The sequence below is a fragment of the Solanum verrucosum genome, unplaced genomic scaffold (assembly GCF_900185275.1).
Source record: "Solanum verrucosum unplaced genomic scaffold, falcon-dt-bn FXZP01000060.1, whole genome shotgun sequence".
In the NCBI taxonomy this organism is placed as follows: domain Eukaryota; kingdom Viridiplantae; phylum Streptophyta; class Magnoliopsida; order Solanales; family Solanaceae; genus Solanum; species Solanum verrucosum.
The window spans coordinates 820,600-847,205 of record NW_026020129.1 but is presented as its reverse complement, the minus strand read 5'-3'; the positions used below and the strand labels follow the sequence as shown (position 1 = coordinate 847,205).

Here is a 26,606-nt window from a genome sequence, read left to right as displayed (position 1 = left end):
AGAAACGACCAAACAGCAGAGCAGATCAATCAGATAAAACAATCAAAATCTACTTGAATACATTTATGACTAGTCCCCAGTAAGATCAATAACTATTAACAGTGAAAACAGAAGAAGCTAGAATCCGAGCAACAAATGTTAAACATGTTTCCCTTTCTTTTTGAATAAGGCCAGTCAAGGGTTAAACATGCACGCAGTTAAGCATCAACGAGTTTGGAGAAAGCAACAACATAAATATCCGGATTGAAAAAATATCTTACTGACAACATTTCAGACTAAAAGTATCACAACAAAGAAATAATTCCTTCATGAGTCTTCCATGCTATGCATTTTATTCCACTCATTTACCCCCTCTCCCTAGTCCCTTCTAGTCCAAATTCTTCTACATCTCTGATAAAACTAATCACTGTTACATATCGAATATCAGTGACTTCTTCTTTAAATTATATCCAAGTCAAAATCACTTTCCTCATCAAAAAATGTTACTCCCTCCATTACAATTTGTTTGCCTTGCTTTCCTTTTCGCCCGTTTAAAAAATAATATTTCTTTCCTTTTTTGACAATTCTTTAATATCAACTTTCCACATGACATGTTTAAGAGCACAAGATTAAAAGAAATTTTGGTACATTCGACATCTCTTTAGTTTAAGACCACAAGATTCAAAAGACTTGTTTATGTTCTTAAAATCCATGCCAAGTCAAAATTATACAAACAGATTGAAACGGAGGGAGTCTTTTGTTTAGACTTTTGATGTACTGAAAAGCAAAATCACTTTCTTGGTGAAGCATTGTCACATTTATTAGATTTTAAACCAAACAAAAACAGAAAAGACAAAGCAAAGCTCAAATGTGGAAAATAGATCATCTGTGTTACATAATACTACCAAGAAAAACCTTTCTACTCCCTGCATAGATTTTCTGATGCAGAATAGCTTATCTTTTTCTAGGTATATGACTTTGAGCAAGTGTTCCTCCGTATTAAGTAATTCGATGGGAATGATGGATATCTAGGAGCAGTCCCTTTATTACACTGAAGAAGCAGCAACATTGCCATGAATGGAGATATAAATTTTGATGTAATAATGCAAAAGTAAATTAGTCACTCCACCTAGTACGGAGCGAGACTGGCAGTTGTCTGTGCTTCTTTGGCTAACATGTCAAGCCAACACCCATCTCTATCATTCCTTCTCATTGCTAATAGGACGGGTAAGTCGAATTTCAGAATTCATCTTCTCGAGGCTTGGCAACTTCTGTGCCAGTATGTCCCAAATAATTACTGCAGGCCAAAATTGGATTTGAAAGAGCAAGCCAGAGAAAAGAGGCGTTGAGATAATACCTTTAATCCTAATCTCATCTACTGAAACTTGGCAACTTCTGTGCCAGTATGTCCCAAATAATGTTGGTAATAAAATTGTAACTGGCTTCTGCAGAAACATGCCTCTTGACCAATTATTATCCAGCCTTGGTTCATTTTAGCTTGTAAATGTAACACCACTACTCAAAACACACTCATTATAGCTAACCATAACCAGGGGCTCAATAAAATAGGTGGCCTCCGCCTCAACTTTCTTTATATAGTTAGCTACTTAAAATACAAAGTAGTTAATTCTTATAATCGATTTGATTTTCTTCAAGAGAAAGAAAAGAATTACTTACAACAAAATAGACTGCGGAACACCATCTGGCTTCAAAATTTTACAAATATACATGTTTTAAGTTGCTTTTAGACCTCAAATATTTACAGGGTCAAAAGCCACAGCTTTAGTAGAACCACCCTTGTAACCAAGAGTTTGGGATATTGTGTTCTAAGATAAAGCACAAGATTGCAAAGTTTGGTTTTTTACCGCGATCTTGGAATAAGTTATTACACCATGTATATGGAATAAAATAATCCTACATTTCATATTGGGATTATTATACCTTATACCCTACACCAAACGAGTCCTGAAATAGCTTAGTGGCCTCCTAATAGAATAAAGTCTCACCATTATCATCACACTTTGTAGTCAACTAAAATACTTGAATCAATCATTATAGCTGTACTCAACCAATTATGAAACAAATTGAAATAGATTAACGGGTAACTGTACAATTTATTTGATATACCCAAATTGTGATTAGTATCAGCTAAAGCGCATGAGTCCTATTCAAACAATAATCAAAGCATATAAAGTTACCAATTTTTTTTAAAAAAACATAATCAAAGCATATCGATGACCTCCCCGAAATGATCTTTATTTTTATTTTTTTGTGAAGTTGAAAACTTTAAAGAGAAATGAAAATTGGAAAGCGTACCTTTTGAGAGGGAAGGCGAAATATGAGTGAAATCAGATAGTAATAATTCTCTGGGAAAGAAATATGGCTGATTTTATATGTCCATTCAAATGATCTTTTTATTTATTTTTGGTGGGAGAGGTTTCTTGATTCTCCTAGAAATTACACACAAAGGGCTAATGGGACCAAGGCTCTCGTTTTTTTTTTTTTTTTTTTAAAGTTTCACATCCTAACTTATCAATTTATGTACTTGTCTACTTCTGAATTGTTATCATTTAAAGTCAAAGGTGCATCCAATGATACTTTTTAAGATATAGATATAAATTTTTATAGTAACAACAACTTGATGAATAAATATAATTGGTTACATTATCACAAAAATATCATTATGTTTTAAAAAGAGAAAAGTATCAAAAATATCTTAAATTTGGCATAAATTATTTATTTCTATCCCAAACTAGTATACGTGCCCGCGCATTGCGCGGATAATTTAAAATGTAATAATTTTATAATTAAAAATAACTAATAATACAAATCATTAACTTGTGTATTTGAACAATATTAAATTAATATCATTAGTACACAATTTAATTTATTATATTAAAATATTATATATATATATATATATATATATATATATATATATATATATATATATATATATATTCTTTTTATGTTGTTTGAATAAAAAAATTATGTTAATAATTTATCAATTCTAATCTTCCATATGAAATATTTGATATCATAAGACTAAATAACATGTTGAAACATTTTATATATGTTTATTCAAAATTAAAAGATTCAAAATATTATTTATTGTACTAATTTGTGTAAAATATAGTATAAAATAAAAATAATCTTAATTAGTACAATCGCTATATTAGATTTAATCAAGATATGTAGATGATATATTAAATTTTAATTTGAATTATATCATAAAACGTATGGATATGAATGAGAGGATGTTTATTTGAATTTTATCTGATAAAGCTTATTATATGTAATTATAGTTATCTTTGAATTCAAATTTAAAAAGGTAAAAAATTGAAAAATAAAAGCTTATCGTATATTTTAAAATCGCAATTTTCAACTTAATGTAATGTTGTTATATAATATTGGGAATAGTCTTAAATTTGCTAAATGACTTATAATAGTGATATTGTTCAAGATAGAATTTAACGCTAGCTAGATCATAAATATTATGTATCTTAAATTCAAAAGTTTAAATTTTAATTCTCATAAAATTATTTTCCAATTTTGAAATTTGATTGTCCTTTAAAAGTAATATTATGAAAACATAACTTAATACCTTCTATGTTTATGATAGTGATAAAGACTATCATTTTAATAATTTTTGCTATGACGATTCCTCATGTATCTTGTGCTAAGGTTGAAATTTGTAAAAATAAATAAATTTATTTATATAAATAAATAAATAATAATCTTTAAAAAACTGCTCATTTTTTAAAGGAATTTAATTTTTAAGTATTTTGTTGTTACTTGCACCTAAAATTTGGCATCATTATCTATATATCATGTATAATTTTAATTTTAGTATCAATTTTAACTTTTATATTTTTAAAATTTATTTTTAAAAAAGGTAGTTAGCATTTTATTAGGAACAAAAATATTCATTTTATTTAAACAAAAAAAAAAAAGAAATTACGTTAAAACAGTTTTTAACGTAAACAATTTTTTGAAAACTGTTTTTAATTTCTGTTTTTTTTTAAAAATGTTTTGTTATTTAAATTGTTATTTATTATTTAATATATCTACAAATTTTGTGATGCTGACACATGTCACTTTTTCTTCTCCTTTTATATTACTATATAAGAATTACTATATAAGAAGAGAGAATAAATATTCTCCACAAGTCAAACATGTATCTATATATAATAAGCCACAATGCAACTATCATTCTAACTATCTTGTTAGCTTTCAACCAAAAGCTAACAAGATTTTTAGTACATATTTATTATTAAGTTAAATAATAAATATGTCATTGTATGAGCTATTTATTACTCATTCCTTTTGAATTTGTTAATCTGATTTTGATCTGACACATAGTTTACGAAAGTAAATTAAATTTTGAGAAAAAACATTAAGTGATACTTGAAGTTGTCCTAGATTTTCAAAAAGACACCTTAACTTTGAGTGCGTCCTATTACCCCACAAAACATTCAAAACACAATAATACATATTTTTTACACAATATTTCCACTTTGGACAAATATATCCTTCGAATGTGCAATTTCTTAAAAACAAAAAGTCGGACCCATTATTGATGTATTGAAGGATGCTTTGGTAATTTCCTATGATGAATTCGTTTTGTTTGTTTCTTTTAAATTTATTTTACTATACTAAATAGTTGTATAAAATATTATGAATCACGATAATTAAATACTTAAATATTTAAAAGATATAAAAATATATAAAACATCTTATTGACTCTTCAAATTTTACCGGTGACACATAAATTGGGACAAATGAAATAATATATATTATTTGAAAATTTCTTATAAAGTACTATAAATTACAGTAATTAACAGTTAGAAATATTTCAAAGACAAAAAAAATTGATTGAATCTCAAAACAATTTTAGTACTACATAAATTGAGAAAGAAAAAATTACCTCTATTATTTGAAAATGGCGTAAAAGTATTACAAATCATACAATAAGAATTAACAATTTAAAATTTTAAAAGACTTTAATGCTTTATACTTATTTTATTTCCACTTTGGACAAAAATATCCTCCCAATATGCATATTTTTTTAAACAAAGAGTGGGACCCATTATTGATGGATTCAAGGATGCTTTGGTAATTTTCCTATGATGAATTCGTTTTGTTTGTTGTTTAATTTTTTTTAAAAATAATTGTATAAAATATTATAAATCACAGTAATTATTTACTTAAAAATTCAAAAGATATAAAAATATGTAAAAGATTTGATTAACTCTTCAAATTTTATCGGTGACACATAAATTGGACAAATGAAATAATATATATTATTTGAAAATTACTTAGAAAGTACAATAATTTACAGTAATTAACAATAGAATATTTTAAAGACAAAAAAAATTGATTGAATCTGAAAATTTTATTAGTACCACATAAATTGAGAAAGAAGAAATAACCTTTATTATTTCAAAATTGCGTAAAAGATATTACAAATCATACAACAATAATTAGCAATTTAGAATGTTAAAAGACATAAAAAAAAATTTACAATAGTTAACAATAATTAAAAATTTAAACTATTTTAAATTAATATTAAAGTTTCATTAACTCTTTAATTTTGTCTTTGTCACATAAATTGAAACAAAAAATGATACATATTGGGCCCGTGCTAGCACGGGCTCCTTTGCATTTAGCTTTTTTCTTCTTTTTTTTGGCTTTTTTTAAAAAAAGAAAATTATTATATTATAAAAATAAATTACTTAAATTTATTACAAAAATATTTTATTGATGGAGGAACATTTATAACAAAAACTCTTCATATTCTTTTTTTATTTATTTGTCTCACTTATAATAAAAGGAGAAACATAATTTATCTTTTTTTTACTTTTTTTTAATTCAAATTAATTATTGTATTGTAAAAATATATTACTTAATTTATACAAATAAATATTTTATTAATGTAGGAACATTTACAACAAAAAACTCTCCGCATTCTTTTTTCTATTCTTTTTTTCTCACTTCAAATCATGAATCATTAATCATGAAATGATAATAATTGTTTTTACATTTTAAGTATTTTTATCTTTATTTTTTAATTTATTCACAAGGAGTTATTACCCATGACTTGCCCCTCTTTAATTTTTACTTTTAATAATATTCATAACTCTCCTAATTTTTTTGACCATAACCTCCAAACTTAAATTTGTAAGTTTATGTTGTCTTATGTTATTTCTCTATTTTGCCTATAAATTCATATTAGTTTCATGAAGATTCACATTCACAATTATCCTTTCTCTTTTCATCATATTGGTTTGGTTTGTAACAAAAAAGAAGTACATAAAGGTAAGAAATATTTCATTGCAAATTTTTATTTTTTATTTCCTCTATTTTTGTCTATATAAATTCGTATTTGGTTTGTGAATGAAACTAACATGTAACAAAATAAAAAGTACATGAAGTTAATAAATATATCATTCTCAAGTCCTTATTTTTTCATTTCCTCTATTTTGTCTATATATTCATATTTATTTTCATGAAGATTCACATACAAAGTCATTCACAAGTCTTTCTTTTAATTTTTATGTACTTAGACATGTTTTCTTAATATTTTTTAAGGTTTGTATTATCATTCATCAAGCAAGTATGATTAAAAAAATCTTTGTAATTTTTAACAATGTTTTGTCTGTATGCAATTGCTCTTTCTAATAGTTAGTTTTTCAAATATAATATAGTTTGATTATAATATTTTTTAGATTTCAAGAAATAATTATTATTTAGTATTGTTAGTACTATTGAAAATATAATATACAAATATATTACATATAGCTTAAATTTCGTTCTTTCTTTTGACATAATTATTTTTAATTGGTATATGATATTTTTTTTATTCAGTTGGTTGCATATAATGAAGAGTATGACACATGGATCAAAACATGATGGCGGATCTACTTGCAAAGGAAGATGATAAAAGGAAAAAAAAATGAAGCATAATTAGAGATTATTTTTTTACCTTGAATTGTATTAGCAACTTAGTTACTTTTGCTAGAATTTTTTAAATTTTGATTTGTATAAATAATTTAGCTAAATGTATTATATTGTCAATGCTAATCATTTGATCCTTTATTATTCTACTTCTTCTTTGTTATGAAGCAAAATTAATATAATTATCTCATTTTAACAACAACATAAAAAATTATGATGATTAGGAGTTTCATTTTTATTATAATTATAAAAAAGTAATAGAAAAACAAAATATTATTTTCATGATGCCATTTTTTGCGTATGTAACAATCTGTTTTCGTCACCGTTCTTTTTGCTTTGAAATGTATTTATATTTTTTATGTAGTCACCAATTTTTATATTTTCTCTGTTCATTTTTTGTATTTTCACCCCTTATTTTTATTTATTTATTTTACAAATAAAATCAATGCATAATTAGTAATATATTTAATGTCTAATAAAATTATACATTTGAATTATTTATAACTCATGTCTCTTCATCTTACTTGTAACTTTTAATATTAAATATTATTCATAACTTTTGTATGTTTCATTTTTCATAAATCTTATAAATATTTAATTAGTGTTTAAAAAATTATAATAAGCAAATATAATAATAAGGACATAATAAAAAAATCAATTTTGTTTTGACAAAATCAGAGTTTGAATAGAAAATTAGTACTCCTACAAAAGATAAAGAAAATTAAAACATATAAAATATTTTCAACGTAATACAATATATTGTTATTTCAACATATTATCTCTTATTCCATTTACTTTACCACGGTGAATATTTTGTTCTACTATATACATATACAAAAAAAATTATATTTAAATGTTTAAAAAAAAAAAAAAGAGCCTATGATATCGCAGATGAAGAGAAATATTAATATTATCTATATATTTGATACTAACCTAAATATTACATATTTCATATTATTATCTTATAAATATTTCATATAGCCGCGCGAAGCGCGGATAGTTTCACTAGTTCCAATAAGAAGAGGGAATAACCAATATATTTATAAAAAAAAATGACATATAAAATAAAATGGAGAGAGTATTGGTTTTTCAAAATGGAAGTGAGTTTAATGTTATAATTTCTTTTTAGTGCGTGAAAGGTTAGAAAAACGTCACATCAGGCTTTTTTCTTTCTTTTTGTTTTTATAAAAGAAATTCCTTCAATTTTTAGTTTCCAACCTCAATAATATTCTTCTTCTTCCTATTTAACTTCTCCATTAAAACTGACATCAAAACAAGACCCAAAATATTTTGGGAAAAGGGTCAAAAATGCCCCTCAATTTTGTTTTATTGTTTGACTTTATCCTCGCCGTTAAAATGAAGTTAATTTTACCCCTCCCGTTACTAATTTCACTAAATTTACCCCTCATTAGATGGAATCCCCAAAATTGACCCGAATTTTACTTAAATTACCCAATTTTAATCCGACCTGACCCACATAATAATATAACCCGTTTTTGTTCTATCTTTTTCATCTTCATCTTTAAACTTGGGTTCCTTTTCAAAAACAACCTGTAAACAATCGATTTGAAAACACCCATCAAACAATTACCAAAATCCACCAGCTCCATCCACGAACTCCAGCGAAGAGCGACCGCCGCCATTCCCCTCCCTTTTTCCCTTTTACGTTTTCTTCTATTGTATAGGTGTTTTTGGCTCCAACTCCGATGAACAGCGACCATGAACTCCGGCGAGGCTCTGCAAATCAGCAACCACCACAACCTCTCTCCCAACGCCAAAATCAGCAAACCCATTTCTCGAACCAGTTAACAACACCAACATAGCTCCACGAGCGAGCTTCATCCCATTTTCCGGTGACCCTCTATTTTCTTTCCATTCTAATATTTTATTATGATTTATTTTTCTTTTACATTTTTCACTCTTTTCTCTGTGTTTCAGATTTGGTTAGGGAGTTCAAGCTCCAATAATTTTTCTTTTTTTTCATATTCCTTGTTCAAGTTTGTCATTGATTATATGCTATTAAACTTTGTTGTAGATTATTTTATTTTTTGAATTGATATTATTGCTTTTTGGGCAGCGGGATTAGAAATTTTCCGGGTAGCTTTTTTGCTTTGATTTGCTGATTTGTTTTTTTTTTTTTCAAATATGTTAAAACTTCAGTAATAATATGTACTACAGTAGCACTTTGTAAAGAATGAACTCCATCAATGTCTGCATTTCTAACCGGGTTATTCTAAATGGGGTCGGGTCATTGGGTTAAAATAGGGAATAGGTTTTTTTTTAAAAAATTCGGGTCAATTTTGGAAATTCCGTCTAATGAGGGGTAAATTTGGTGAAATTAATAACGGGAGGGGTAAAATTAACTTCATTTTAACGGCGAGGGTAAAGTCAAACAATAAACTAAAGTTGAGGGGTATTTTTGACCCTTTTCACAAATATTTTCCACTCTTTTTAGTTGTTTAATTTCATAGGATTTAATATTCTCTCCTCTATTCATGACTATTTTTGGTCGATGTGGATCTCCAACAATGTTAAGAATTTCATGATCGGATGATAACAGAACAAGAAATTTAACCAGTAAGAAAAACGCGAACAAAACCTTAATTAGAAAATAAAGAAAAGAAGATCCTTACCAATTTAATCAGCGTTTTCAAGCTTAAAACCCTTTGGTTTCCATGGAAATCAAAGGATTATGTTGTTACATTGGAGAAAAAAATTTGGTCAGGAAGAGAGGTGAGACGATGAACTACAACCAAACCCCTCTAATTTTTATTTCTTTATGTTAATTTTTTAAAATTAAATTAAAGAAATAACAAAATTCCTCTCTCTCTCTCTCTCTATATATATCACATCGGTATTTTTCTGAAAAAACTTTATGAGGCCTCTGTAATGAGCTGGGGAACCACCATGTATATTCACACCATTTTTAATACCTATTTCTGCATTTACAGATCCTTTTAAAAAGAATTACGCAAATTTCTCAATTTTTCGTGTCTATATTAACCTATAGATATGGTGCCTCGAAGCACCCAAATTTCTTTTCTGAAAAAATTTTATGAGGATCTTCGCAATGAGTTGGGTAACCATCACGTATACTCACATTATTTTTTCACGCTCATTTCCTTATTTACAAGCCTTTTTTTAGGAGTTATCCAAATTCCTCAATTTTTCGTGTGTTGTCGCCCATGGATCTGGCGGTGTGGAGCACCCAAAAGAATTTTCTCAAAAAACTTTATGAGTACCTCCGTAAAGAGTTGGGGAACCACCACGTATACTCACACCATTTTTTTCACGTCCGTTTACGCATATACAGGCCATTTTTTAAAAGTTACCCAAATTTCTTGATTTTTCTTGTGTTATATCCCATAGATCTGGCGCCCTGGAGCACTCAAAATGAGTTGGGGAACCACCGCGTATACTCAGACTATTTTTTTCATGCTCATTTTCGCATTTATAGGCCCTTTTTCAGGAATTGCCCAAATTCATCAATTTTACATTTGTTATATCCCATGGATCTAGAGCCTCGGAGCACCCAACATTTTTTTTCTCAAAAAACTTTATTAGGACCTCTGTAATGAGTTAGGGAACCACCACATATATTCACACAATTTTTTTTCATGCCCATTTACGCATTTACAGGCCCTTTTTTAGGAATTACTAACATCCTTCAATTTTTCGTGAGTTGCCTATGGATCTGGCACCTCAGAGCTCCCAAATGTGTTTTCTCAAAAAACTAATTTACGAGGACCTCCTAATGAGTTTAGGAACCACCACGTATATTCACACCATTTTATCATGCCCATTTCCGCATTCACAGTGCCCTTTTTAGGAACTATCCAAATTACTTGATTTTTTGTACGTTATAGCCCAAGGATCTGGCGTCTAGAGCACCTAAATTTTTTTCTCAAAAAACTTTATGAGGACCTCCGTAGAGTTGGGAAACCAACTCATATACTCACACTATTTTTTTCACGCCCATTTTCGCATTCACATGCCTTTTTTAAAGAATTACTCAAATTTCTCAATTTTTCGTGTGTAATAATCCGTTGATTGGGTCCCCTGGAGCACCCGAAACTTCTTTCTCAAAAAACTTTATTAGGAATTCCGTAATGATTTGGAGAACCACCACGTTAATCACACCATTTTTTCAAGACCATTTTCGCATTGACATGCCCTTTTTTAGTTACTACTCTAATTCCTCGATTTCTCGTGTGTTATAGCCATGGATCTGGCGCCTCGGAGCACTAAACTTTTTTTTCTCAAAAAACTTTATGAGGACCTCCATGATGAGTTGGGGAACCACAACGTATACTCGCACCATTTTTTCACGTCTATTTCCGCAATTATAGGCCTTTTTTTAGGAAGTACCCAAATTTCTTTATTTTTCATGTGTTAATATAGCCCATAGATCTGGCGCCCCCTAGCTCTCAAAAAAATTTTCTCAAAAAACTTTACGAGGACCTTCGTAATGAATTGAGAAACCAACACATATACTCACATATAAAATAACCTTAAACGATTAGATTTGGTATAAAAATACCTTTGTTAACCTATTGACCACAAAATGCCCTTGGGGTACACCTTTGTGACTCTTTATCACCCTTATTCACAAGCTGCCCATTAATTGAATTAATTGATCTTCTCATTCAATATGCGGCATGATCTGATTCGTTGGAAAAATTAATTAACTAAAATTAATTTAACCCAACGTGGATCCACCCAACCTAACCCAACAAAAAACTCAATTATTCTAAATGTGAAAACCCATTAACCTAAAATATTTCCGGCATAACTCCGGCACTAACAATAGTTTTGATAGAGAAGATATATTTTATTGATCAACAAGATTTTCAATTTTCTTCCTCAGCCTAAAACCATGATGATTCAAACCCGACGCCATTACCTTTCCAAATACTCTTTAATCGTTCGGTTTTCGATAACTGATAGTCAATAGCCGCTTACACCCTTCAATCAATTGATTTTCGATGAACTGATCAGATATGGTTCTCTATCCTCCTCTTTTGTTGCCGTCGTCTGCTTCCTCTGGTTCAATCCCTGCCATTTACTCCCTTCCCATTGCCTTAATCTCCTTCACTATATTTTTTGGTATCCTCATCTCCGCATTTGCAGATAAAATGACACCGTTCCATGTAGTGGAGTTTTGGTTGGGTCATGGGTGGGTGATTTAATGGGTAGATCTGGGTTTGGGCTAAATTAAATTAGTTTTGATGAATTATTTTTCTAGCGAATCAAAATGTGACACGTATTAAATGACAAAATTAATTAATTCAATTAATGGGCTGTTTGTGAATAAGGGTAATAAAGGGCAACAAAGGTGGGCATTTTGTGGCCAATAGGTCAACGAAGGGTATTTTTGTACCAATTTCAATAATTGAAGGATATTTTAGGCCCTTCACCATTTATTTATTTTAATAATTTGTGTTGGTAGATATATTTTTTCTTAATAACAAAACCTATTTTGTTACCATTCCCCAACCATTAATCACTATCATTAATCACTTCTATCATCACCTTAATCGTCAACCACCAACCACCTCTATCATCACCTTAATCGTCAACCACCAACCACCTCTATCATCACAATCACTACTGATGTCAACCGCTACTATTAGTCACTACCACATTCACCATTATAATTATATACATTTGCCGCCACCACAACTACTACCAATATGGTCAATCTACTACCAACTATCTCCACCATCACAAATATTATCATCGTCATTACTAGCAACTAGCACCAACTATCACTACCTCCACTATTACTAGCCACTAGCACCAACTGCCTCCACCACCACTACCATCGTTAACGAACATAAATATTTAATTTTTTTATCAAATATTAATTTTATTTTATTAAAATTTTATTTTCCCTAATATTTAATGAGTGACATAGTACCCCTAGTTATGGTGTAACAACCAAAATACCCGCCAAACATGGGCCTCCCTTCAAATTTTAACTACACTCAAAATCAATCTTCATTCTTTTTTGGCCATTTTAGCAAACAGAGCTAAACTTCTTTTTCTTTTCAATATTTTCTTCTCTTTTTTTTTGCTCATAATTTTCCACAATCTGGAAAAAGGTAGAAGCAAATGAGTAAATAAGAGTAATTTTTCATTATTGAATTTTCCAAGAATATCAAAATTTGGAATGTGTTTATTGAAACAGATGGTAAAATTATTTGAGAAATAGTATAGAATGTGGGCTCCACCAACAGCCATGAATCATGGGGCACCTCCATTGAATAAATTGATAGCTGTGGCCATAGACAAAGATAGAGGAAGCCAAATTGCTCTAAAATGGGCTGTTGATAATCTTTTAGCGAGGGGACAGACTATTATTTTGATCCATGTCAAAGTTAAAGCATCCGGCACGCCTTTTTCTCAATCAGGGAATAGTAAGTCTCTCTTCCTCTCATCCGCGTTTACATATCTTTATGATTTTGTGGATCAATCAAATTGTTTTGCAAAATTCTATATGTGAAGTTGCAATGTGGATGGATTCTTGAGGGTGAGATTTCTCAGATGTTTACTCAACTAATAGTTATTATCTGAGAAAGTCATTTTCTGAGATAATATGAGAAATAAACTTATTCTTGGGATCATGATGTCTTGAATAAATGTTGTAGGAACTGGGAACCAACTATTGGGGTGGATTGACAATGTTGTTGATGGTGGTTATGTTTTTGTTGATTTTGTGGAAATTTGTACAAATATTGACTCTTAGAGATTATTTTGGGAAGAGAAGATTGTTCTTAATCACCATATTCCTTTTTTTTTTTAAATTGTATGAAATCTTATCGGAAAATGTGGTTTGGTTTGGTTTGCTTGGTTGGTTGTTAAAGCATTATTTGGGCTTACTATATTCAATTGAACTTAAGCATAAGCGAAAATAAGAATGAACAATTGAAAGTTGTTAGTTTTATGTGATATTCTGATGAAGTTTTTCGCCTTCATACTTTTATCAGCCTGGAATCCTCTAAATGTTGCACTCCCTTATACTTGAGTGGTTTGTGATTACATTTATATTGTCGAGTAGTTTCTTTTCTTCTACCAAGTGAGATAGAGGTGTGGGAGTACATGCGCGGAAGGGAAAGTAAGGGTGGAGCCAGAGAGGTGCAAGGGGGGTCAATTGAAGCCCCTTCGTTGAAAAATTACACTACATAGATAGGAAAAAATGTTTTTTTTTGCATGTATGTAAGTTGTTGTATCTCCTTGGCATAAGATTTTTTTTTTGTTTGAATCCCCTTACTTGAATTCTTGGATCCACCACTGTTTATAGGGCGTGTTTCAATTGAACACCCTTCTTGTTGTATCTTGGTTAGAGCTTAAACACTTTTAAATATGGCTGATGCTGTTGGACCGTTAAAAAAGGAAGAGTCAACATGTAGTTTAGGCTTAGTGTTTGTATGTTCCTAATATTCAAATAACTATATTCTTCAAATTAGTTAGTTATTTGCCAGTGTTCCAGCTGGCATCTCGCTGCAAGTTCTGTTCAGAAAGGGTAAAATTTCTCTTGGAGTTTATTCTATGAGACAGTAACAAGGACTAACTGATGTACTTTTCCATATCAGGAATAAACCAGGATGGTAGCAATGATGGACCAGGAATGAGTGAATTGGATCCACAGTTGAAGGAACTCTTTCTTCCTTTCCGAGTATTTTGTACACGTAAAGATGTTAGTATTCAATCTCGAAACTTCAAACGAATTCATAATGAACCTGCAAACATAGATCAAGAATCAATCTTTGGCATTTAGAATTGTTTATTTTCATAGTCATTTCCTTATCCTTTCTAACATAGATTCTTCGCATCAATAAATAACAGATTCAATGTCATGATGTTGTGCTAGAGGATGCCGATGTGGTCAAAGCAATCATTGAATATATTAATCGAACAGCTATAGAAGTACTAATTCTTGGTGCAGCAGCAAAAGGCGGCCTTCTCAGGTATGATGACTCTCTCTATGCATTGATATTTGTACTTGTTGGAAAGGCGCCAAAAACATTTGGGACAGAGGGAGCAACTTGAATGATGTATCTCTTGAAAGAAGGAATTACCTAGATGAGCAACTTGCATTATATGTATAGTCACAGTTTCAGTTAATTTGAAGCTATATTTGTTAAGTAATGCATAAAACACACTAGCAAATTTGATTCCGAAGTTAAATCAGAAGTTTGTGAAGAAGAAAAGCGAAGATTTGCATCTGCATTTTATTGCACTATTCTAACATGGACCGTGTTTTAGTTATGTGTTTTATATTTGGAAGAAAATAGCATCTTCAGAAGGACTAATTACAGTCGCCTTTCTGCACATCAGATTTAAAATCAAAGATATTCCTGGAAATGTGTTAAAAGGTGTTCCTGATTTCTGCACTGTGTATGTCATCTCCAAATCTGGAAAGATTTCATCTACACGATCTGCTGCTCGTCTCGCACCATTTATCCACCCACTACGTCACCAGTTCACGCAGAATGCCAACGTCAAATCTAATTCAATTGAAGATTCTAATGTCCCTCCCAGAGGTATGCAAACACTAGAAGCAAAATTTTCAATTGAGCTCATTTCGTAGTGAAACGTTAATCATGATATGTTTCGAATAGGTTCTATATCTGGGATTCCAAAGCCTGTATCTGATATACCCATGTCCAACCTTCATAGTGATACATTCAACATGAAGTAAGTCAAATTATCTTCACTTCCTACTCAAAATGTATCGTGTTTTTATTACAAAAATCAACTTCTTAGTAAGGACAATGTTGCATATTTTCTCATTCCGAGGCCTAAGTTGTTTATCACTGTTGTAAACAGGTCCCCTTTCACTCATAGGAAAGGCCCAAATGGCAAACCATATGAGATTTCTCAGCCAGATACTGACATATCCTTTGTCAGTTCTGGTAGGCCAAGTATTGACAATATGTTTCCTTCATTTGCTGACACCTTTGATAGCGGAGCAACCCCACCCCGGCTATCAGGTTTCTCTGATTATGAGGGGCAAAGTTTTGAACCCATGCCCATGGGGCGCAGATCGTTGGACATCATGCCATCAGAGATGTCATTTCTCTCAATGGAGGGTGATAGACCATCATTCTCCTCGACACCGGTAGGCAATCAAAGATATCATTTTGAGCTTTTGGAAACTATAGATACTAAGATCAAAATTGCTACACATTATCTTTAAGCATAATTATTACTCCAAGCACTTGAGTTTCTAAAGGGCTTTTCGTTTCATTTTGAAGGATGACGTAGCAGCAGAAATGAGAAGGCTGAAACTGGAGCTCAAGCAAACAATGGAAATGTATAGTACAGCTTGCAAGGAAGCACTCACAGCACAACAAAAGGTAGAAAATTTCCAACTTGTTGTGCACCTTTGTGATTTGCATCAATGACTTAACATGTTGTCAACTGTAGGCAACAGAACTCCAGCGCTGGAAAGCGGAAGAACAAAGAAGAATAGAAGAGGCTAGATTTGCAGAAGAAGCTGCATTAGCACTTGCAGAGAAGGAAAAGGCAAAATCTAGAGCAGCCCTTGAGCATGCGGAGGCAGCTCAGAGGCTTGCAGAACTAGAATCTCAGAAGAGAATTAATGCAGAAATGAAAGCTCTAAAAGAAGCAGAAGAGAGGAATAAGGTACTAAATAAACTTTCAAATTCAGATTTCAGGTATAGAAGGTATTCGATAGAGGAGATCGAATCTGCAACGAACTACTTTGCTCAATCTAATAAAATTGGAGAAGGAGGTTATGGACCAGTGTACAAGTGTTACATGGACCACACACATGTTGCAGTTAAGGTCCTTCGCCCTGATGCAGCTCATGGAAGACAACAATTTCAACAAGAGGTATAAAGCCAATAATACTCTTATAAATTCTTCGAGATGTACTTAATCGTCAGTAGATAAATAATGCAACAGTCCACTGAAGTACATCGAAAATAGTTTAATTAAAACAAGATGAATGGCTTTATTGGTATGTTGATGGCACCAGAACAGGACAACAATATAATTAGCATCCATTTCCAGTCAATAATTGCTATATAGTCTGCAAACGAAAAAAAGATGCATCGTAAAGATAGAACTAAAAAAAAAGATGCATCTTCATGTAATTCAACTTATAAGCGGGTAATTAGGACATAAGAGTTCTGTCTTTCTGTTCATAAATGAACATCATATGTAGCATTGTATCCCCTAATCTCACTCACCCTCTTCTTTCATTGCAGGTTGAAGTATTGAGCTGCATACGACATCCTAATATGGTGCTTCTTCTAGGAGCATGTCCCGAGTATGGGTGCTTAATATATGAGTTTATGTCCAACGGAAGCTTAGAAGACCGTCTATTCCAGAGAGGAAATTCACCAGCACTCTCTTGGCAGCATAGATTTAGAATTGCTGCTGAAATAGGTGCTGGTCTTCTTTTCTTACACCAAAGCAAACCAGAACCAATAGTGCACCGTGATCTAAAACCAGCAAATATTCTACTAGATCGAAACTTTGTGAGTAAGATTAGTGATGTTGGTTTGGCTCGGCTTGTCCCTCCATCAGTGGCAGATACTGTAACTCAGTATCGAATGACATCAACTGCTGGAACTTTCTGCTATATAGACCCCGAATATCAGCAAACGGGGATGCTTGGTATAAAATCTGATGTCTACTCTTTAGGTATCATATTCTTGCAGATACTAACAGCCAAGCCACCTATGGGTTTAACTCACCATGTTGAGAGGGCAATCGATAAAGGTACATTCAACGATATGCTTGATTCATCCGTTCCTGATTGGCCCCGTGATGATGCTTTAAGCCTTGCTAAGTTATCACTCAAATGTTCTGAGCTAAGAAGGAAAGATAGACCAGATCTAAGCAAGGTTATTATGCCGGAATTAGAGAGATTGAGAACACTTGGTGAAGAAACTCCATGCCAAACAGGATTCTATAGTTCAAACCACTCAACAAATCCGAGTCAAGCTTCCGTCTCCCAAGCAAGTCAACACGAATAGATTAACAACATTAGATCTTCGACGAATACTTAACTTGTTAGTAGTGGTATGACTATATACTATATTCACATATTCTGTTCTTTTGATACAATGTGTCATTCTTGACACAATTTTCACCATAATTCGTGCAGGACAAAACTTTAGCTACCAAAACAAGATGTAATATGGCTCTGAGAGCTCGACGATCGCATTGATCGTGAAGCACAGTCTTCCTCATAGATTAGTAGAGAATAGTTCTAAAGTTCTCAAGAGGGAAGAGCCAAAAGAGAAGTAAAGAAAAAAATTTGAAGTGATTGTTTTTATAGTATAACAAAGGATTGTACATTTTCCATCCTTATATAATAGTGAAAATAGCATTTTTAGTCCTGAATTTATTATTCTATTTCGATTTTGATTCCGGTATTGTTCAATTGTACACATTTGGTTGTTAATAAATCCAAATGTGCAACTTTGGTCCCTCTCTAGTCTAAATCATCTATCTCTCAGGACATTTTTATGAGTCGCGTTTGACTAAATTATCCTTATTTCTTCTTTGCATGAGTTCATCTTTAAAATTATATGAAAACGAAATACTATGTAATTAATAGGTCAATCTCTTTTTATACATATATAATTACATATTATATGTTGAATCTTCTAGACGTTTTGTGTATTTGCTTTTTCATATTTTGACTTTTCAGTGAAACTTTTAGTTCCGCCATCACTAATAAAAAGTAGAAACAAATAAAGACTTGTATTCCAAAAGCAAAGTAGGACATTTTGTAACCCAATTAGGAAAGAACAAACATCTTTTATTAATCAACAAACTCGTAACAAATCATACATTTAAAATCCAATAATAGAAAGAAAGAAAAAAAAAGTATACACGAATACATGAGATGTGAGCTTCCTTTAATTTTTCTAACTTTGATCACATATATCTACCCTTTAATAAAAATAAAAACACAAAAAATTCCATTTTACACAAAATTCTACCTTTTCACAACCCCTTGGAATTAAAAAAAAAACTCCAACCAACGTTCCCTTACCTTTGTAACGTCATCAGAAATATAAGATTTTCGACATGAAGGAATATATATATTCGTCGAAATTTCACATTTTTTTTTATGTATAATATTCTTACTAAGCATTCTTAGAAAAGGAGAAATCATCATCAGTGATGGCTTTAGAAGAATACATTTCTCCTTGATCACTTGTATAATAATAATTAGAAGAATAATCTTCTTCATCATTTTCTTTCAATTCTTCAATTTTGTGTAAAGCTTCCATTAAATCCCATCTCTTTCCAACATCCATTTCACAACAAGACATTCCAATTTTCAATAGCTTAAGCATTTCACCTTCACAATTATGTTTTGTTGTGTTCATGTCTTTATCAAAAACCTCACCTGTCCATTCTTCTCTTACTACTGAATTCACCCACATTGCTAAGTCTGCATTTGCACCTTTGCCTTGCTTTAGATAATTAGCTGGAAACCTGTGTTAATTAAGCTTAATATTTAATAACATGCTTTTATAGTAATAATATAAATGTCATGTATAGTACTTAAAAGTCTTCCTTTTTCTTAAATTATCCAGTCAAACATTTCTACCCTCACATCTTAACCCGAATGAGGCGATCAAAAAAGTCGTGCACAACTAACATTAGTGATATGAGGTTCCTTTTTATTTCACAAGTTAGTGGATCAAAATTTGTGAACCTAAAATGTAAATATTTGGTTCCTTGTCACTATATGAAACTCAAAATGAAGTCATTTGTGTTGGTATATGCACAAAATGATCTTGATAATTGCATACTAAGATGTATAACTTTGACATATAAGGTTAAAGTACTAAAAAATTTGTAATTAATACTACCTTTTAAAGGACTTGTAAAGTAAAAAAGCAACAAATAATTTGTGATGGAGAAAGCATGACTGTCTCTATGTGAATGTCAGATACTTTATGCACCAGACTGTCTTTCAAAGATGGGGATGAAGTATTATTACCTGCCGGTTAGTAGCTCAAGGATGAGGATGCCAAGGCTCCATACATCAGTTTTTCTTGTGAGACGTTCATTTTGCATGTACTCTGGTGATTTGTAAGCCACCATGAACTGTTTGGCATGGTCTTTGTTGATTACTGGCACAAGAGCATAGTCTGCTACAAGTGGCTCAAATTTGTGGTCGAGAAGAACATTTGAAGATTTAAGATGTCCATGTGGGAGTGTTAGTGTTGGAAGTTCCTTGTAAAGATAAGCCAATCCCCTTGTAACTCCTTTTATGATTTTCAAACGACTTGGCCAATCAAGACTTGGTTGGTTAGGACTTCTTTTGCCTGATCAACAAATACCAAAATTAGTTCATATGAACGAGAATTGCAAAGTCAACCTCAAAAATTAGTGCAAGAGGCGGGCTGGATATATATCTGGAGCATGGGTGAGGCCCAACATCGTGAATGAGAATTGAGATGAGTCCTGCTCTGATGTCATGTTATGGATCTTAAGTTTAATACGACCTCAAAAACTAATTTAAGTACATAATAATTACTCAATCTATATATAAAGAGACCATTCATCTCATAATTGACCAAGGTGGAACTTCTTCAATGTTTTTACACTAATAAATCTTCTAAAAAAATTACTATATATGTTAAAATATAAAAATAGTGTAACATTTCTTTATATGATCAATATATATAAGTTAAATTCAATAGGAATTAATTTTAATACATTGGCAATACAAACAATTTTACACTATTGACTTCATTTTGAGATAACTAGCTAACTTCAATTTTTATGTACAACTATCTATAATTATTGTAAAGGATCTTTAATCTGTATAAAAAGTTTAAACTTTTTTATAATTTAATACTTTAAATGATCTCATTGCTTCATACAAATTGAGACAGATATCATGCTTGACTTGAGTGGTTAAAATTTATTTGCACTCGATGTTTATGTTAAATTAATAAATATATACCATGTATTTTTATACACATATCTATCATCTAACTATAATTAAGTGACATGTATTAATGTCACTTTAAGTTTTACCCTCACTGTTCCTAATAAGTGTTGATTTAGCTCATTTCAGACCTATTATGAAAAATAACAAATACTACAAGACATATGTTACTAAATTATACTTATTTATTAGATGTTTCTTGAGAATTGAGCACTATTAAAAAGAAGCAGTTTTTTTATATAAATGTATAGTAATAAACAATTACTACTATATATTGTCTTGAATTTCTAAAACGACACTTTTTTTGACATGAAAAAAGTAGCTGATTAAAATTTACATTGCATAGCTTCACGTAAATATCAGTTTTAAAATGTTGTGAAAGTACTTACCATGTAAATGACTTGCCAAGCTTCCATTATCAATAAAATCAGTAACCAAAAGCTTTTCTTCCCTCCTATAATAGAAAGCCACAAGAGGAAGAACATTAGGATGTGACAACTTGCCAAGGCTTCTCATATGTTCATGAAAATCTTCTTTGCCCATATTACTCATTTGCCTAAATCTCCTCACAACAATTGGTTTTCCAATAGGAAGATCAGCTTTATAAGAAGAACCAAAACTTCCACTTCCCAATACTTCAGCTGGTGCTCTAAGAAGATCTTCTAAATCAAACTTTTCTCTATCCCTTCTTACAAAGTATAATTTACTAGCCTTGTCATGATGACTTTTTGTGTACTTTTCTTCTCTCAGTACTGAGGGTTTTTCGTTGAGATTTTTTACTGATGATTTTTCATATTGAGTTGGTTTTTTCCTTTGTTTATGGACAAGGAAGAGAGCAAATAATATAATGGCTAATATGATTAATCCTCCAATAGATGCAAGGATTATGGCCACTATTGGGATTTTCTTTTTCTTCTTTGATGTTGCACATGCTGGCATTGGCTTACCACATATCTCCAAATTTCCTGTTTCATTCACAAAATATTAAAATTATTATATGTTCAAGATCAGTAGCGTATAAAGAATTATATGCTCAAAGATCAGTGGCGTACATAGAATTTTTAATAAGTTTCTAATTCATTGACTATATATATATATATAATGTACACAAAATTATATGCTCAAAAATCAATGACGTATACAGTATTTTCAATAAGTTTCTTTAACACTTACTATATATTAGTACTATGATTTATGATATATAAAACTTTTTAACATTTTTTTCCTGAATTTGGAAAGACAAAAGTGCAGAAGTGCAGGGGATAAACAAAATTGCCACGTACGTCTATTTAAAAGATTATATAATATAATAGATTGCAGTATAATGATGATTATTCTAATAATAATTATATTTGATATGGCTAAAGGGATCAAGAGGGTATCAATAATTGACTTAATCTAATTAGGACGTGCTCCCATGTAGTGATAATATCAATCTCTTGGGATCTTATATAGATCACTCTAATTGACATGCTATCTTCATTTCTATAATGTCTAATTGCACGATACGTATTTTTAATAGTTCGGACGAGTTAGGTCTCTCGATTCTCCCCATTGATAATCAAGACACATGTATCATCAATCACTATCAATAATTATTATCATCAGTTACCACTATATATTGTCAACTATCATTATTAGCTATCACTATCATTCATCACAGCTATCAGCCTCATCTATGAACTTACCACCATTAATCACTACAATTAGCCAACACCATTTCTGATCAACATTTACTATTATCATTGTTAGCCATCATCCCATCAACGGCACTTCATATAATTTTAAAAAAATATTTTAATATGTATTTAATTAATTAATATACAATATTTTTAAAAGTTTTATATTTAGTAATTTTAAATTTTGAAACAAAATCTATGCACTCGATTTTTATTTTTATTTTTAAGTCTTAGTTATGTAATAATCAAATTTTAATATTCATATGTATATTCATATATTCAAACATATAAATTTTAGTATACATATTAATAGGCGTAAGTTATTCAGTAATTATTTTGAAAGCGATTTCTAGTAAACTTCTTTTTGTAATATTAATAAAGTTTAACATGATAGTAAAATTTTGCTTCATCACTTTCTACCATTCCAATTCGAATTGATCAAGTCTTTCAATATTTAACGCTATCTTTATTAATTGACTTCTTAACAAAGAGTTATTAAAACAAAATTATATCAATTTTATATTGAGAGTGTGCATAACTTAAACTCAAAAAATAAATGCTAATATCATTTTTTTAAAATAGTACTATTACCATATTTACCGGATTATTAATTATTAATATTTATTAAGAGATTTACCCGTATTGCTACTAATAAGTGATCTGATAATGTACATATTTCCGTTTTGTTTTTAGTTGTTTAAAAACATGTACTATATATTTTTATTTTTTAAAACTTTTTAATTTCAACTTTTCGTTAATTAAATCATAAGATTATACGATATATCGGTATACTTGACATATTACTTCCTTTATCTCAATTTATTGGCATTTTTCAAATTTTGAGATTTAAACAAGTCTATCTTGATTGTAAATTTTTCATATATTTTTTAAATATTTTGAATTGTCAATTATTGTGACTTATAGTAATTTTTATGTAGTTTATAAATATATAAAATTTCATTTTAAAAAATTTGAAAACTTGATGAGCAAATTCCCAGTCAAACTTAAACAGTTTGACTCTCTATAAACGAAAAGTATCACATAAATCGTGATAGAGAGAGTATTAATTTAAAAAAATTCTAGGTTCAAATTTATTTATTTTTTACTTTCTTAAACTCTATGTCAAATCAAAACGAAACCATCAAATTAAAACGAGTATAACTTTCCTTGAGATAAACTCTAACCTGCAAACGAGCTTGCACTTTGGCTGCTAAGCTGAGATGGTATTGGACCTTCAAGTCTATTATTTGCAGCATTTATTTTAAAATCCTCCTGACTAAACGCCGGTATTGTTCCATTGAATTTGTTATTTTGTATCTGCAGCTCAACAAGCTTCGGAATTCCCAATAACGACGTCGGAATCTCCCCCGTAAACTCATTATTCGCCATTAAAATTCTCCTTATCGACTTCATTCCGGCGAAAGTATCGTCCGGCAACTCACCGGAAAATCGATTATTCGACAAAAACAAACCTCTCAATCGTCCTCCGATTTTCTTCACGTTCGGAAACGGACCTTCAAAATTATTATTCATAATACTTATAGTAAGCAAATTAGTCAACTGAGAAAGCGTATCGACATCGAGATTCCCCGATAATCCCATCGATTCGAGACGGAGACCGTAGAATTTTCCGTTGGAGCAAAGCAATCCGTTCCAATTTGAATTGTTGCCGGTGCAAAGTGGCACCAATGAATTCCAGTTACCGAGTGATGATGATGACGTGGCGTTTTTGAGCGAAGATCTGAATTTAAGGAGGAGAGTTGGTTCAGACTCTTGACCGTAAGATGAAGTTATCATGATCGTCGTCAGGAGACAAAACAACAAGCACCGATGGTTTCTTGTTGAAGAAGCCATCGTTTGAAGGTGGTTACGTTGCAGGTGATTTTTCTTTCTTTCTTTCGTGATTAAATTTGTATGATATATGAATAAATTGAATCGGATTTTTTTTTTTCCGATTCGATGGGAAAAAAGAAGAAGAAGGATATCGGTAATGGTGATTTCAACGCAAGTTTTATGTATATTTTTGATAATTTATTAGGAGAAAATTGCTAAGATTTTGTTGTTGAATTGACATAGATAGGCCATAGGGATACAAAACAAATTGAGTAGTGGTGAGATTGACAAGGTCTAGTAAATGATTAGCTGTATTGGCCGGCAATTTTAGTATAACTTGTTTGCCAGTTTCCAGGTATATTGTTCATATAGTTTGTACTGGTTGGGTTGTGGGGTGGGGTGAGAGGTTGACTAATGGGGATTGGAGGGAGGGGAATTTCCTTCATACTCTTGCAAAAACAATACTTGCTTTGTTTTAATTATTTTTTCGATTCTACTTTGTTTGTCATATTTTGACTTGATATAAAGTTTTAAGACTAAAACACTTTCGAATGTTATAGTTATAAACTAAAGAAATGTCACATATCAGGTTGAAAGATAGAATTAAGGAGTAACAGTAAGAAACAGTTTGTTTTAAAACGAATTTAAAAGGAAAGCAAAACAAATAAATTGAAATGGAGGAAGTACTTTTGGACCATCACTTTTTATTTTTATCATAAGTTTTTTCAAATATTTTCTAGATATGTTGATTATTAAAGATTTTATATTTGAATTTACATAAAACATTAGTTAATTTGATATTTGTACTTAGAATCAAATAAAATAAATTGAAACAGAAGAAGTATTTAATGAGCAAAAATGAATTTATTGATTTTTACCTTTCTTATTTGGATATGACTTACTCCATATCGAAAAAGTATAAACAATTTTTGCACAATCAATGAAATTTAATATGCATAAAAGGTAACTTGTGTTATTTTATGAGTTTCTAATATTACTTCTCATGCATATATATAATTAATTACGTTTTAGGTGATACAATAGTCTAAGAAAAAAGATTGTGTTATCAATGTATAGAAGTTAAATATTTTATATATTTTAAATTTTGTGTCACGCATTTTTTTAAGATTTGAGCTCGTATTACTTTTTTCTTTTTCGTTCTTTCTTTGTGTGATTATTCTTTCAAGAACTATAGTGGGTGAGATAGGGTGGTGGCTAATTCGGCCGTGGGATGATCAATGAGTGAGAGTTGGGGTAGCTCTATTGACTTTATAATTATTTTTTTATTTTCTTATTACAACCATTGATATATCTATTCATGAGAATCATGCGTGCGTCCGTCACTGATTGGATGAGTGAAATGCAGACAATGAACTTGAAAATATCTCTTTTTTCTAAGAGAAATCCTATGACCAATCAAAATTGAAAAGCATTTCTCAATAAAATGTTTTTCTCCGTACCAAACATATCCTAGAGATCTCCAAAACCTTTCGGCAAATTATTCATTTACACGTTTCTGCTTGTTCTCTTTCAACTTTTTCTTGTTATTTAGGAAGGCCAAACACCAAATGACAAATGTTGCAAAGTCTATAATTTTTATTTGAGCAATATTGATTTGATACACTTCTTAAGAAATAATAAATAAAATGATAATTTTACTATATCTTTTTTTAAATATAATAAATTTAATTTTTTAAAATGTATCTACAATTAATAATAAGGATAAATTAGAATTTAAGTGATAAATTATCTCTTTAACCTTTTAAATTGAATAAGCAAAAATAAACATTTATTTTTAGTATAGAAATAAGTAGAAGTAGTAATGGAGTACTATAGTTCAATGTAAAAAAGATAAAGCGTGTTTTTAAAAAAAATGGAGTGTGTAACTTCTCATTTTAATTCTGTGATAAATAAAATAATGTCTTGAATTTTTCTACGATTAAATTTGGCAAGTAATTGTTAATTGGTGAAAACTTGTTGGTTCTAAACTTGATTACAATTCAGAGAGAATTAGGTTTGATTATAACATGGTGAATATTTCTCAATTGCATGTTTACATTAAACCAAGTAATATAATTTTACTAATTAAAAATTAATATCAAACGAACACATATATCTTACCTTTGTAATTCCATTATTCAATGACTAGGAAAACAAAATAACATATACTTTGTATTTTCAATAACTCAATTACATTTCAG

The 26,606-nt window shown here is 30.5% G+C and overlaps 2 protein-coding genes across 2 annotated transcripts; one reads left to right on the top strand and one right to left on the bottom strand.

The window, feature by feature from the left end:
- Positions 1 to 13,106: 13,106 nt before the first annotated feature.
- LOC125826091 (U-box domain-containing protein 35-like) lies at positions 13,107 to 18,006 on the top strand. Its single transcript, XM_049505391.1, has 9 exons — positions 13,107 to 13,355; positions 14,532 to 14,635; positions 14,785 to 14,906; positions 15,277 to 15,482; positions 15,561 to 15,636; positions 15,769 to 16,060; positions 16,197 to 16,298; positions 16,369 to 16,797; positions 17,175 to 18,006. The coding sequence occupies exons 1-9, from the start codon at positions 13,157 to 13,159 to the stop codon at positions 17,946 to 17,948; spliced, it is 2,304 nt and encodes a 767-aa protein (XP_049361348.1). The 5' UTR covers positions 13,107 to 13,156; the 3' UTR covers positions 17,949 to 18,006.
- Positions 18,007 to 19,070: 1,064 nt separating this feature from the next.
- LOC125826098 (pollen receptor-like kinase 4) lies at positions 19,071 to 24,426 on the bottom strand. Its single transcript, XM_049505401.1, has 4 exons — positions 23,757 to 24,426; positions 21,283 to 21,858; positions 19,937 to 20,264; positions 19,071 to 19,425 (listed from the first exon to the last, which is right to left on the bottom strand). The coding sequence occupies exons 1-4, from the start codon at positions 24,424 to 24,426 to the stop codon at positions 19,071 to 19,073; spliced, it is 1,929 nt and encodes a 642-aa protein (XP_049361358.1).
- Between the last annotated feature and the right edge of the window lie 2,180 nt (positions 24,427 to 26,606).

Excerpts from the sequence above, each read along its gene's own strand:
- LOC125826091 (XM_049505391.1), top strand. The coding sequence starts at position 13,157 with ATGTGGGCTCCACCAACAGCCATGAATCATGGGGCACCTCCATTGAAT. Across the intron at positions 14,636-14,784 it reads TATTTTGTACACGTAAAGAT|ATTCAATGTCATGATGTTGT; the intron begins GTTAGTATTCAA and ends AATAAATAACAG. Across the intron at positions 14,907-15,276 it reads GCAAAAGGCGGCCTTCTCAG|ATTTAAAATCAAAGATATTC; the intron begins GTATGATGACTC and ends TCTGCACATCAG.
- LOC125826098 (XM_049505401.1), bottom strand. The coding sequence starts at position 24,426 with ATGGCTTCTTCAACAAGAAACCATCGGTGCTTGTTGTTTTGTCTCCTG. Across the intron at positions 21,859-23,756 it reads AAGTGCAAGCTCGTTTGCAG|GAAATTTGGAGATATGTGGT; the intron begins GTTAGAGTTTAT and ends TGAATGAAACAG. Across the intron at positions 19,426-19,936 it reads CTTGAGCTACTAACCGGCAG|GTTTCCAGCTAATTATCTAA; the intron begins GTAATAATACTT and ends TAATTAACACAG.